We start from the raw sequence: 12,500 nt of genomic DNA, 5'->3' as shown, positions 1-12,500 counted from the left end.
GTGAGAGAGAGAGAGAGAGTGGAAGAGAGAGAGAGAGAGAGAGGGTGTGAGAGTGAGAGAGAGAAAGAGAGAGAGAGAGAGAGGAGAGAGAGAGAGAGAGAGAGAGAGAGGGAGAGAGAGAGAGAGAGGGAGAGAGCACTGGGGCCTGAGCACACTGTAACCCAACACAGATATGCAGTAAGCCAACACACTCACTCCCTCACTCATCACACACGTGCTGCCATGGATGAGTGCAGACACACACACACACACACACACACACACACACACACACACACACACACACACACACACACACACACACACACACACACACACACACACACACACACACACACACACACACACACACACACACACACACACACACACACACGTAGCAGGCCAACACACTCACTCGCTCACTCATCACACACGTGCTGCCATGGATGAGTGCAGACACACACACACACACACACACACACACACACACACACACACACACACACACACACACACACACACACACACACACACACACACACACACACACACACACACACACACACACACACACGTAGCAGGCCAACACACTCACTCGCTCACTCATCACACACGTGCTGCCATGGATGAGTGCAGACACACACACACACACACACACACACACACACACACACACACACACACACACACACACACACACACACACACACACACACACGTAGCAGGCCAACACACTCACTCGCTCACTCATCACAAACGTGCTGCCATGCTTGAGTGCAGACACAGGAGAATCTGATCAGGGACGTGATGGATGCCTGACAGCAGGACGCCAGTGAGGGGAGAAGTTTGGCTTTTAATTGCATCTATGAGTGCCAGTCTGATTACACTGGCAACTGGGCAGTGGCCCGGGCACAGGGGGGAAGGGGGCAGGGCACAGGGGGGAAGGGGGCAGGGCCCGGGGCGAAGGGGGCTGAGGTGAGAGTTGGGGCGCTCTAATGCACGGACCTGTTCTCCAAACTATCACTTTCAGCCAATACACAAAACAACTGAGGCATCGGTTAGTGACACGGGCCCATCTCAGCAGGTGGAGAAAAGCACTTCAGATATGAAGTCATGGTCTGACAGATTTGTTGTCAAATGTTGCCACATTTTTTCGGAAGCAGTACCCACAAACAAATGAGCTGAAGGTGTTTCTGAATGGTTGCTGTGCATCAAGAGATGACGTTTCAGGATGGATAGATTGATGGATCACGTATTTATCCAGAGGGAAATTTAAGGACATCTAGTAGCTTAAACAACTTATACAACTTACAGACACACATACACATGTGAGAGCATGTTCAAAAGGAGTGGGGTGGTAACAGATACAAGAATGGGTCTGATCCTATGGTGCAATGTGCATGATCGTGAGAGACAGTGTAGATGCCCAGGAGGAAAGTGTTTGTGTGCTGCTTGTGTGGATGGTGCAAAAAAGATGGCGTTATTGTGCTGGTGTGGACAGTGCAAAGAGATGCAGTGCAGAATATAAGAGATTAAGTCTGTGCAAGGGGCTAGTAGAGCCAGTAAAGGGTAAAGGGATGGACAGTGGGTTGGTATAATAGATAGAAGGCTGTAATCATTGGTTTCATTGCTGCCCCTATATGGACCAAGTTCACAGAGATCACTTCACTTCTACTCAGTACTGACACACACCACTCCTGAGGGAAACACACACTTCTACTCAGTACTGACACACACACACACACACACACACACACACACACACACACACACATCACTCCTGAGGGAAACAGTCACTCCTACACACACCACTCCTGAGGGAAACACACACTTCTACTCAGTACTGACACACACACACACACACACACACACACACACACATCACTCCTGAGGGAAACAGTCACTCCTACACACACACACTCCTGAGGGAAACACACACGTCTACTCAGTACTGACACACACACACATCACTCCTGAGGGAAACACACAATTCTACTCAGTACTGACACACACACACACACACACACACACACACATCACTCCTGAGGGAAACAGTCACTCCTACACACACACACTCCTTAGGGAAACAGTCACTTCTACTCAGTACTGACACACACACACACACACACACATCACTCCTGAGGGAAACACACAATTCTACTCAGTACTGACACACACACACACACATCACTCCTGAGGGAAACAGTCACTCCTACACACACACACTCCTGAGGGAAACACACACGTCTACACAGTACTGACACACACACACATCACTCCTGAGGGAAACACACACATCTACACAGTACTGACACACACACACACATCAATCCTGAGGGAAACACAAACGTCTACTCAGTGCTGACACACACACACACATCACTCCTGAGGGAACAGGTGGTGTCAGGAGCTCATGTCTTATAAAGTCGCTGCTGTGTATTCGGTTCCCCCTGTTCCGCCTTCAACAACCGAGTGCAGTGGGACCAGAGGGTGAGTTGGCAGAGGGTGAAGGTTGAGATGAAAGGTGAAAGGTGAAAGGTCGAAGGTCGAAGGACGATGGATGAAGTATTTGGCCTGTGAGATTTAGGCAACGTAAATGTCTTGGATATCTATCAATCTCTGAATGACGTTTGTCGCTGAGGTGGAGTGGAACCCCAATAATGAGAAATTGAAACTGATTACAAATCAAAATGGGATGCCGAGTCACCCTAATGTGAGGCAGTGTATGTGAACAAAGTGTATAATTCGTTTATTGAATTCTCATTAATTGCTGTACATCTGGCATGAGATAATTTACTTATGAGTGTGTATGACACAACATGTGTTCACAATATGTCTGGATGATGAGCAGGGTGTGTGTGTGTGTGTGTGTGTGTGTGTGTGTGTGTGTGTGTGTGTGCGTGTGCGCGTTTGTGCGCGTGTGTGCGCGTGTGTCCATGTGTGCGTGTGCGTGTGTGTGTGTGTGTGTGTGTGTATGCGTGTGCGTGTGTGTGTGCGTAATAAAAAGAGATGGATTGAGAGGGAGATTGGGTGTCAAACTTGCCCACAGTGGAATGACAGGTGGCAGACAGCTGATAGGTGTGTCTAAGTGTGTGTGTCTAAGTGTGTGTGTGTGTGTGTGTGTGTGTGTGTGTGCGTGTGTGTATTGTGTATGTGTGTGTGTGTGTGTGTGTGTGCATGAGCACACTAACCTAGAAACCTAAAGGATAGCAGATAGCAGTCAAGTCATTAACACTAAGAGCTGAGACTCGTCTGTGTCTGTGTGTCTGTGTGTCTGTGTGTCTGTGTGTCTGTGTGTCTGTGTGTCTGTGTGTCTGTGTGTCTGTGTGTCTGTGTGTCTGTGTGTCTGTGTGTCTGTGTGTCTGTGTGTCTGTGTGTCTGTGTGTCTGTGTGTCTGTGTCTGTGTCTGTGAGAGAGGGAGAGGGAGAGAACAGTGTAAAGGTATAGAGGTCTTACCCTGAGTGTAAATGAATGAGAGAGAGAGACAGACAGACAGACAGACAGACAGAGAGAGAGAGAGAGAGAGAGAGAGAGAGAGAGAGAGAGAGAGAGAGAGAGAGAGAGAGAGAGAGAGAGAGAGAGAGAGAGAGAGAGAGAGAGAGAGAGAGAGAGAGAGAGAGAGAGAGAGAGAGTGTGTAGTGAATGTGTAGAGGTCTTACCCTGGGTCTGAATGAGGTGCAGGATCTTGCTGGTGATCTGCCGGCTGACCTCTGAATCTGACAGCATGGCCTCTCCGTTTATTCTCTCCAGCTGACCCAGTAACATCAGTACCCTGGAGCTGCTGGGAACACTACGCACGCACACACACACACACACACACACACACACACACACACACACACACACACACACACACACACACACACACACACACACACACACACACACACACACACACACACACACACACACACACACACACACACACACACACACACACACACACAGGTGCACACATGCGCACACACACGCACACACAATAATTAAATCAAGTGCTCCCAAGTAATATATTTACAGTCAGATTTCAAACAGAGAGTGTGAAGGCTGGTCTGTTGGACTGTCTGTCTTATGAAGCTTGCATTGAATGTCTAGCCACACAACCCTCTACAGCCAGTGCAGTTTAACCGTCTCCCAGCAGAGGGCAGTAGTGGTCATAAGTCATTATTGTGTGCTGCCAGTGAATGTTTTGGGGATGGAATATGACTGAGAGATGACAATACGAAGACCTATCTGTATCATTGAGAGCGTATGCACATATGGTGTATGGTAGTCTATGATATCAGTTGAACGTGAAGTGTGTATAGATTCTATAGGGTAATACTGAGCTAATATCTTACCGTATCTAATGGCAACTAACAAACATTCTGCAATGTTTATGCATGATTATGCAACTACCTGGCTGATGTGTCTCAAGCAGTATTGTGTTTCTGTGTTGTGTGTGTGTGTGTGTGTGTATGTGTGTGTGTGTATGTGTGAGAGAGAGAGAGAGAGAGAGAGAGAGAGAGAGAGAGAGAGGGAGGGAAAAAGAGAGGGAGAGAGAGATTTTTTGGGTACTGTGAGAATCTGAGACTCACTGAAGTTCAACAGACACACAGGCCAGAAACTGCTACTAAATATGGACTTAAGTATGACAGCCCTCTGAAGCTACACTGGAAATATCTACACTTTCCCAGTGAGCACTCACTCACACACACACACACACACACACACACACACACACACACACACACACACACACACACACACACACACACACACACACACACACACACACACACACACACACACACACACACACACACACACACACACACACATAAAAATACACACACAGACGCGCAGACACACACAGACACACACAAACACAAACATATACACACACATACACAAACATATACACACACATACACACACACAGCTGCTGTTCTGGATGAGTTAACATCTAGCTCAGCCAGACAACACATTTCTTTCTTCCCACCCACAGACTTTTTCGTCCCTTCCTTGGGGAATGACTCAGTCATCTGTGCTTGTGACCACCATTCTGCACATCAATATGAAATTATTTTGTGTTGGAAACACTAGTCAGTATATTTAGGGACTCATACACACACACACATGTAATGATGTGGGTTTGCGCAGTGCATAAATCTGCATTTGTGTGTGTGTGTGTGTGTGTGTGTATATACTCACCCTTTCTCCAAAGCCATTTTGGGTTTATTCATATCTCCTCACCCACACACCTGTCAGTCACCTACAGAGGAGAAGAAAGATGCATGTAGCGGATATCTATTGAGATTATTTTATTAAACTATAAATAACACAAACATCAGTTCTACAAATAAGCAGAGGAAAACAACCTCTCATAGCAGGAGATGAGATTCTACAGCCTCGTGTGAATTCAATCCCACAGCGTTACTTTCTCTTCTGTGCTTGCGGCCTTCTCTATATCTGTGACACACACACACACACACACACACACACACACACACACACACACACACACACACACTGATCACTGTGGGTGGGGTCGTCTCATACCATTACCATTTGGATGCCACTGAACAGAAAACACTAGCTTTTAGGGTTGGCCGGGGTGATGTTATCTGTAAGACTGTGAGGTCCCGTTACGGAGGCACACAATGATAAGGCCTTCATCTTGTAGCAAGAAGACACAAGATTGATCTGATCGCTCCTACTCGGCCACACATGAGCGAGCAGCTGTATCAGGTGTGGTGGTAACCCTGCATCACGTATCCACAACTGACCGTGACAGCCAGGCCTGTTCCGCAACGTTATGTTTTTAGCAAACCTGCTAGGGTGTGTAGTGGACAGGCCATACCCGTGCCCTGAACTGTCATCACCACCTGCTAACTTGGACTTGCTGTCAAGCACATCATTCGTTGAAATTATCCGAGCGAACAATCAAACCGCGATGATCCTAGTTAAATAACGGGAAAATGCCTCAAATAAATTGACAGTCTGACGATCACTGTTAACGTTACCTACTACAATATGGTCATGTTTGCAATGGGTAAAGAATTAATAAGGCTAACGTTAACATTACCGTGTTTCTGCTGACCCACGATAAGCCACAGCCTGAAACGTGAAACACTGGGCAGAGTAACGTTACTGCACCGAAAACCGCACAGCTAATAATCCTCCCCAAGCTTAGTGACGCTTAACCGTAGCTGCCCAGGTTTTCAGATGCTACGCTAGGCGGTTGGATGTGTAACAGCCTCACCGACGCCTGTTGAGGGTTAGAGCACCGAGTAGCCACAATTCAGCGAGTTAGCCACAGCGAGCAACTCTCAAAAACATATATTAGCTAAGCTAACCTAACCCTATCATGCTGTCACTTGTCACAGCTTGCAGCTGGCACATGAGAAAGCATTAAATCTTAATGACACTACTACAACTGACAGCAGTTAGGTCTAACGTGACCGACTGACGCGAATAGCTCCGGCTGGCAGAGACAAGCAATGCACCTGCTATGACCCTAAGTATACTAACGTTACTCAGCCTATTCTACTAGCTGGGAGGCTAGCTAGCTCGCAAGCTTGCTTACTAATGTTACACACCAATGATGCCCATAATCATCCGCCTCGCGGTGTTTATTATGAGACAGATCAATTTTAAAAGTTTCACAAACCTATGATAATTTTAAACGTTGTCCCATTTGGGCGTGTCAGTCACACGTTTTATATCCGTCTAAGACGCAATGCCCGATGTTATTTACACTCAACCCTCTAACCGAGGTGAGACAAACCAGACTACTGCTTGCGCGAGACACTTCTCAGTGATGGTAAATGTAGTGCATTAAAAACAAAAGACGCAACCATATGACAAGTCGCTCAAGGAATTGTGGGAAATTGTATTCTATATGCTAAGCATCCAACTCGCAATTTTCTTGTTTACCCTTGGAAGAGACATCATTTCCCATAATGCATATCGGGAAATGACGATTTCTTTCAGTCGCCGGTGCTACATGTCCCTTCATTAGTGCAATAGCAGTGTAGACACGTTTTTTGGAAATATTGTTCACTCTAAGGTATGATCCTTTCTATTTTTCAAAAGAAACGAGAGCTACTCGGGGCATAGCTTATAAGGAACATTGCAACATGTTAAAATTATCACAGTTCACCCTCTGCAGCCCCTTTCTGTTTGTGAAACACAATCTCTCGGCTAGCCAGCTAATGTCAACTGTTCGTGTTTAGCTCTCCTGGAGAAATGTCCTGCAACCCAAACAGTGCATTCCCCAGACTGCGTTATTGACAAGCATGGTCAGTCGTATCGAAAATGAATTAAAAACTAGACATGTCTGGTTTTTGCGTTTATGGAGTTCTGTGTGGCTTCACACCGTTATACCCTTGGCTAATTATTTAGCACTGATTGTGTTTATTGACGTACGTTTCTTGACCCAGCTGTTATCGTACTTGACCCAGACGTTGTCCGCGTTTATTAGTGGAGCAAATGGACAGGAATGGAGCAGCTATCTATAGTACAGGCTGGCCAACAGTATATCACTTGGTGTGCCCGATTGACGGCTGCGTTTTACTCAGCCATGCATTAGAAAATCCAGGCTGACAGGCTGATCGACCTCTCATGTATACACAGAATGGGGAACAACTGTTGTAAGAATCTACTCAGTAAACTCCAAGTGTGTATCGGAAGCCTCTCTGGTAACCACGGATGTAATTGTGGGATGAATGTTATCTTTTTTTGGACAAAATAAAATGCACCTCACGTCCGTGATGAGAGGGAGAACATTTGTCTGGCTTTTTTCAAAGATTCCAGCCGAAATATCTTAAGTCTGCTGTGTGCTTGTTGAGAATGCGCTCTGTAATAGCCAGACTCAGACCCTATGCTGGGTTTCCTTCTGCAACACCATTCTCAGTGCTCATCCACAAACATAGTCCTGGCAAAAAAGCCCCCTACATGGCTTCAGGCTTCAGTTCAACCAATGAGACTGACCGATCAGCCGAGCCTGACCTCCAGTCAGCCTGACAAACTAGACACTAGAGAGGTGATGTATCTGCAGTCATGGCTGGTGGCACTGCTGCTGAGTAGTGTGTGTGTGTATGTGTGTGTGTGCAGGTGTCTCCATGGTGATGAAGTCATCGGTGGAGGAGGATGACGCTGGCTGGGGCCTGGGCGTGCCGGAGAAGATGAGAAGCAATGCACACTGGGTGGATATTACCCAGGACTTTAAAGCAGCCTGCAGAGGTGTGTGTGTGTGTCTGTGTGTGTCTGTGTCTGTTTCTGTATACACATCGGTTAATGTTTTTCTAGAGACCCACACAATTCTGGGTCTGTGTGTTTCATTTCTTCAAACATCTACTACTGCTTAGCGCATCCATCAAACATATGTTTCTCTTTTAGAGCTAAACCTCGGAGAGCTGCTCCATGACAAAATGTGAGTCCAGTACTAATAAACACAACCCGCATCCATTCTGTACTTGGCAAATGAGTATTTTTTTAAGTTCACATCACAAGATTTAGGCCGAATCTCGATTCTTCTCCTTGCCCCTTTTGCTTAATCTTGTCTTAGTCTTAACCCTAGCACTTGCAAGTGTAAGGGCCAAGGGCTGAGATCTTTCCCCTATGAAATGAGACGCCACTAGGTTTCGGGTACGTCATGCGTGACTATGAGCTATGAAACTAGCGATTTAAAAAAAAGTCTAATGAAGAACATGGTTGCAAATATATGTGTATACAACTGTGTAGAGCACGAAACAAGACTGTCGTCATTTTTAAATTAATTATAAGCCAAAAATACTTACATGCAGTGTATGTAGCATGATAGCTGGCAAGCTACCATATAAGCCAATGGAGTGGTGGTATACGCGCTAATTGTATCGGTAAAACTACCGTTTGAAAGTTTCAGTTAAGACCGACAATTCTATGCATCGCTCGTGTAGTACATTTCAGATCAAACCGAGTCATTATAAACATATAAAAAGTTGTGTAGATAGCTTTATTCATGTAAAATATTCCTCGCTTCAAGCAGCCATGTTTTTTTGAAAATTCCCGAGCTGGTTTCGCGGTGTGCTCTGGGATAGCCCTTGGAGTTAAGGTAGCCCTCCGATCATCTCAAAAACGAGGGCCATACACCCCTTAACCTTACTCCTTAATCTTGATCAAGTTGGGTATTGAGACAACACTAGCTCTCACATGAACGCGCAATTTCAAGGGTAAGGGGTAAGATAAGGGGTAAGGGGAAGTATTGAGATTGGGCCTTATATTATCATAGTGCTCCACAAAAGTGCACCACAGCCCCATGCACTCACTGTACTGTGTGTGTGTGTGTGTGTGTGTGTGTGTGTGTGTCTTTAGGTTTGGGCTCTTTGAGGCCATGTCGGCCATTGAAATGATGGACCCAAAGATGGATGCTGGAATGATTGGTAACCAAGTGAACCGGAAAGTGCTCAACTTCGAGCAGGCCGTGAGGGTATGCTTCTATTCCACATCCCGTTCTCAATCACCGCACTAGTGTGTGTGTGTGTGTGTGTGTGTGTGTGTGTGTGTGTGTATGCTTATATTCCACATCCCGTTCTCAATCACCACACCTCACTAAATTAGAGTCTCTCTAAATCTCCCACTCTTTGTCTACTTTTTTTCTTTTTAACAAATAGTATCACCCAGTGTTGTATTATAAGATGGATACTGTCTGTCAATATGGCTGTCAAACTAAGGGACTAAATAAAGGATGACAAAATAAAGAACAGGATGAGAGGATGGTACGAGGTAGGATGCAGATGATGGATTGAAGAACGTGTGTGTGTGTATCTGTTTCGGTCTGTGTGTGTGTGTGTGTGTGTGTGTGTGTGTGTGTGTGTGTGTGTGTGTGTGTGTGTTGTGTGTGTTTGTGTGTGTGTGTTGTGTGTGTGCAGGAGGGGGCGATACGTGTACGAGACCTGAGTCTGCCTGAGCTCATCGGGATCATAGATACCTGCTTCTGCTGTCTGGTAACACTCACACTTGCACTCGCACTTGCACTTACACAGTTTTCGTTAAACAAAGTAACTTAACTTACGCGCGGACCTTTGTGTCCTGTTCCAATGTCTCTTTTCTGTCTCCCCCTGCTGTCTGTCTCTCTGTCTCTCTGTTCTGTCTCTCTGTCTTTCTGCCTCTCGGCCTCTCTGTCTCTCTGTCTCTCTGCTCTTTGCTCTGTCTCTCTGCCTCTCTCTCTCTCTCTCTCTCTCTCTCTCTCTCTCTCTGCCTCTCTGCCTCTCTCTCTCTCTCTCTCCCTCTCTCTCTGCTGTCTGTCTCTCTGTCTCTCTCTCTCCCTCTCTCTCTGCCTCTCTGTCTCTCTGTCTCTCTGCTCTGTCTCTCCCCCATAGATCACGTGGCTGGAGGGTCACTCCCTGGCCCAGACCGTCTTCACCTGTCTGTTTGTGCACAACCCTGAGCTGATCCAGGACCCCGCCCTCAAGGCCTTCTGCCTGGGCCTGCTCAAGCTGTGTGACATCGCCCGCGACAAGATCAACAAGGCCGCCGTGTTCGAGGAGGTGAGGAACACACACACACACACACACACACACACACACACACACACACACACACACACACACACACACACACACACTCCAGTAGATATGCACTGGATGACATTTTCATATTTACACTTAATGCATGCTCTTTCACGCTAAAGATGCACACTGTTCTTAAGAATATCAGAGTGGAGATGGATGTTGTCACACATTTTTAGTACCCACTGAGTCTGACATTAGAACCCATGCCACACTGATGCCACACTGAGATTATCATGAGTGCCCACTGAGACTAACATTAGAACCCATGCCAGTCTAACATTAGTACCCATGCCACACTGAGTCTAACATTAGTACCCATGCCAGTCTAACATTAGTACCCATGCCACACTGAGTCTAACATTAGTGCCCATGCCACACTGAGTCTAACATTAGTACCCATGCCAGTCTAACATTAGTACCCATGCCACACTGAGTCTAACATTAGTACCCATGCCAGTCTAACATTAGTACCCATGCCACACTGAGTCTAACATTAGTACCCATGCCAGTCTAACATTAGTACCCATGCCACACTGAGTCTACCATCAGTACCAATGCCGCATAAGTGCCCATGCCACACTTAGTCTAACATTATAACCCATGCCAGTCTAACATTAGAACCCATGCCACACTGAGTCTAACATTAGAACCCATGCCAGTCTAACATTAGAATCCATGCCACATAAGTGCCCATGCCACACTGAGTAGCCGTGCCACACTGAGTAGCCGTGCCACACTGAGTCTAACATTAGTACCCATGCCAGTCTAACATTAGAACCCATGCCACACTAGTGGCACACTGAGATTATCATGAGTGCCCACTGAGACTAACATTAGAACCCATGCCAGTCTAACATTAGTACCCATGCCACACTGAGTCTAACATTAGTACCCATGCCAGTATAACATTAGTGCCCATGCCACACTGAGTCTAACATTAGTACCCATGCCACACTGAGTCTAACATTAGAACCCATGCCAGTCTAACATTAGTACCCATGCCAGTCTAACATTAGTACCCATGCCAGTCTAACATTAGTACCCATGCCAGTCTAACATTAGTGCCCATGCCACACTGAGTCTAACATTAGTGCCCATGCCAGTCTAACATTAGTACCCATGCCACACTGAGTCTAACATTAGAACCCATGCCAGTCTAACATTAGTACCCATGCCAGTCTAACATTAGTACCCATGCCAGTCTAACATTAGTACCCATGCCAGTCTAACATTAGTGCCCATGCCACACTGAGTCTTAAATTAGTACCCATGCCAGTCTAACATTAGTACCCATGCCAGTCTAACATTAGTACCCATGCCAGTCTAACATTAGTACCCATGCCAGTCTAACTTTAGTACCCATGCCACACTGAGTCTAACCTTAGAACCCATGCCAGTCTAACTTTAGTACCCATGCCAGTCTAACATTAGTACCCATGCCAGTCTAACTTTAGTACCCATGCCACACTGAGTCTAACCTTAGAACCCATGCCAGTCTAACTTTAGTACCCATGCCAGTCTAACATTAGTACCCATGCCAGTCTAACATTAGTACCCATGCCAGTCTAACATTAGTACCCATGCCACACTGAGTCTAACATTAGTACCCATGCCAGTCTAACATTAGTACCCATGCCAGTCTAACATTAGTACCCATGCCAGTCTAACATTAGTACGCATGCCACACTGAGTCTAACATTAGTACCCATGCCAGTCTAACATTAGTACCCATGCCACACTGAGTCTAACATTAGTACCCATGCCAGTCTAACATTAGTACCCATGCCAGTCTAACATTATTACCCATGCCAGTCTAACATTAGTGCCCATGCCACACTGAGTCTAACATTAGTGCCCATGCCACACTGAGTCTAACATTAGTGCCCATGCCACACTGAGTCTAACATTAGTACCCATGCCAGTCTAACATTAGTACCCATGCCACACTGAGTCTAACATTAGAACCCATGCCAGTCTAACATTAGT

General features: G+C 46.2%; 2 protein-coding genes across 7 annotated transcripts in view; one reads left to right on the top strand and one right to left on the bottom strand.

The window, feature by feature from the left end:
- The window catches only part of agtpbp1 (ATP/GTP binding carboxypeptidase 1), a 46,069-nt gene extending 38,657 nt beyond the window's left edge, over positions 1–7,412 (bottom strand). The window contains exons 1-4 of one of the 3 annotated variants that reach the window (XM_080852874.1): positions 6,047–6,346; positions 5,340–5,430; positions 5,173–5,233; positions 3,642–3,772 (exon numbers count right to left, since the gene is read on the bottom strand). In XM_080852874.1, the coding sequence (XP_080709000.1) occupies positions 3,642–3,772; positions 5,173–5,204 (163 nt within the window). In that variant the 5' untranslated portion in view covers positions 5,205–5,233; positions 5,340–5,430; positions 6,047–6,346. Of the gene's footprint in view, positions 1–3,641; positions 3,773–5,172; positions 5,234–5,339; positions 5,470–6,046; positions 6,347–7,389 lie in introns of those variants that run through there. The other 2 variants (XM_080852875.1, XM_080852873.1) reach the window with 2 other exon arrangements.
- The window catches only part of naa35 (N-alpha-acetyltransferase 35, NatC auxiliary subunit), a 24,747-nt gene that overhangs the window by 3,202 nt on the left and 9,045 nt on the right, over positions 1–12,500 (top strand). For 2 of the 4 annotated variants that reach the window (XM_080852878.1, XM_080852881.1), the window contains exons 1-6: positions 6,952–7,030; positions 8,077–8,205; positions 8,362–8,395; positions 9,316–9,430; positions 9,873–9,947; positions 10,323–10,490. In XM_080852878.1, coding sequence (XP_080709004.1) covers positions 8,085–8,205; positions 8,362–8,395; positions 9,316–9,430; positions 9,873–9,947; positions 10,323–10,490 — 513 coding nt within the window. In that variant the 5' untranslated portion in view covers positions 6,952–7,030; positions 8,077–8,084. Of the gene's footprint in view, positions 1–6,951; positions 7,031–8,076; positions 8,206–8,361; positions 8,396–9,315; positions 9,431–9,872; positions 9,948–10,322; positions 10,491–12,500 lie in introns of those variants that run through there. The other 2 variants (XM_080852880.1, XM_080852879.1) reach the window with 1 other exon arrangement.

This window comes from Sprattus sprattus (genome assembly GCF_963457725.1).
Source record: "Sprattus sprattus genome assembly, chromosome: 15".
Classification (NCBI taxonomy): Eukaryota; Metazoa; Chordata; class Actinopteri; order Clupeiformes; family Clupeidae; genus Sprattus; species Sprattus sprattus.
The sequence above is the reverse complement of the archived record's forward strand: the minus strand, read 5'-3'. Positions and strand labels throughout refer to the sequence as shown.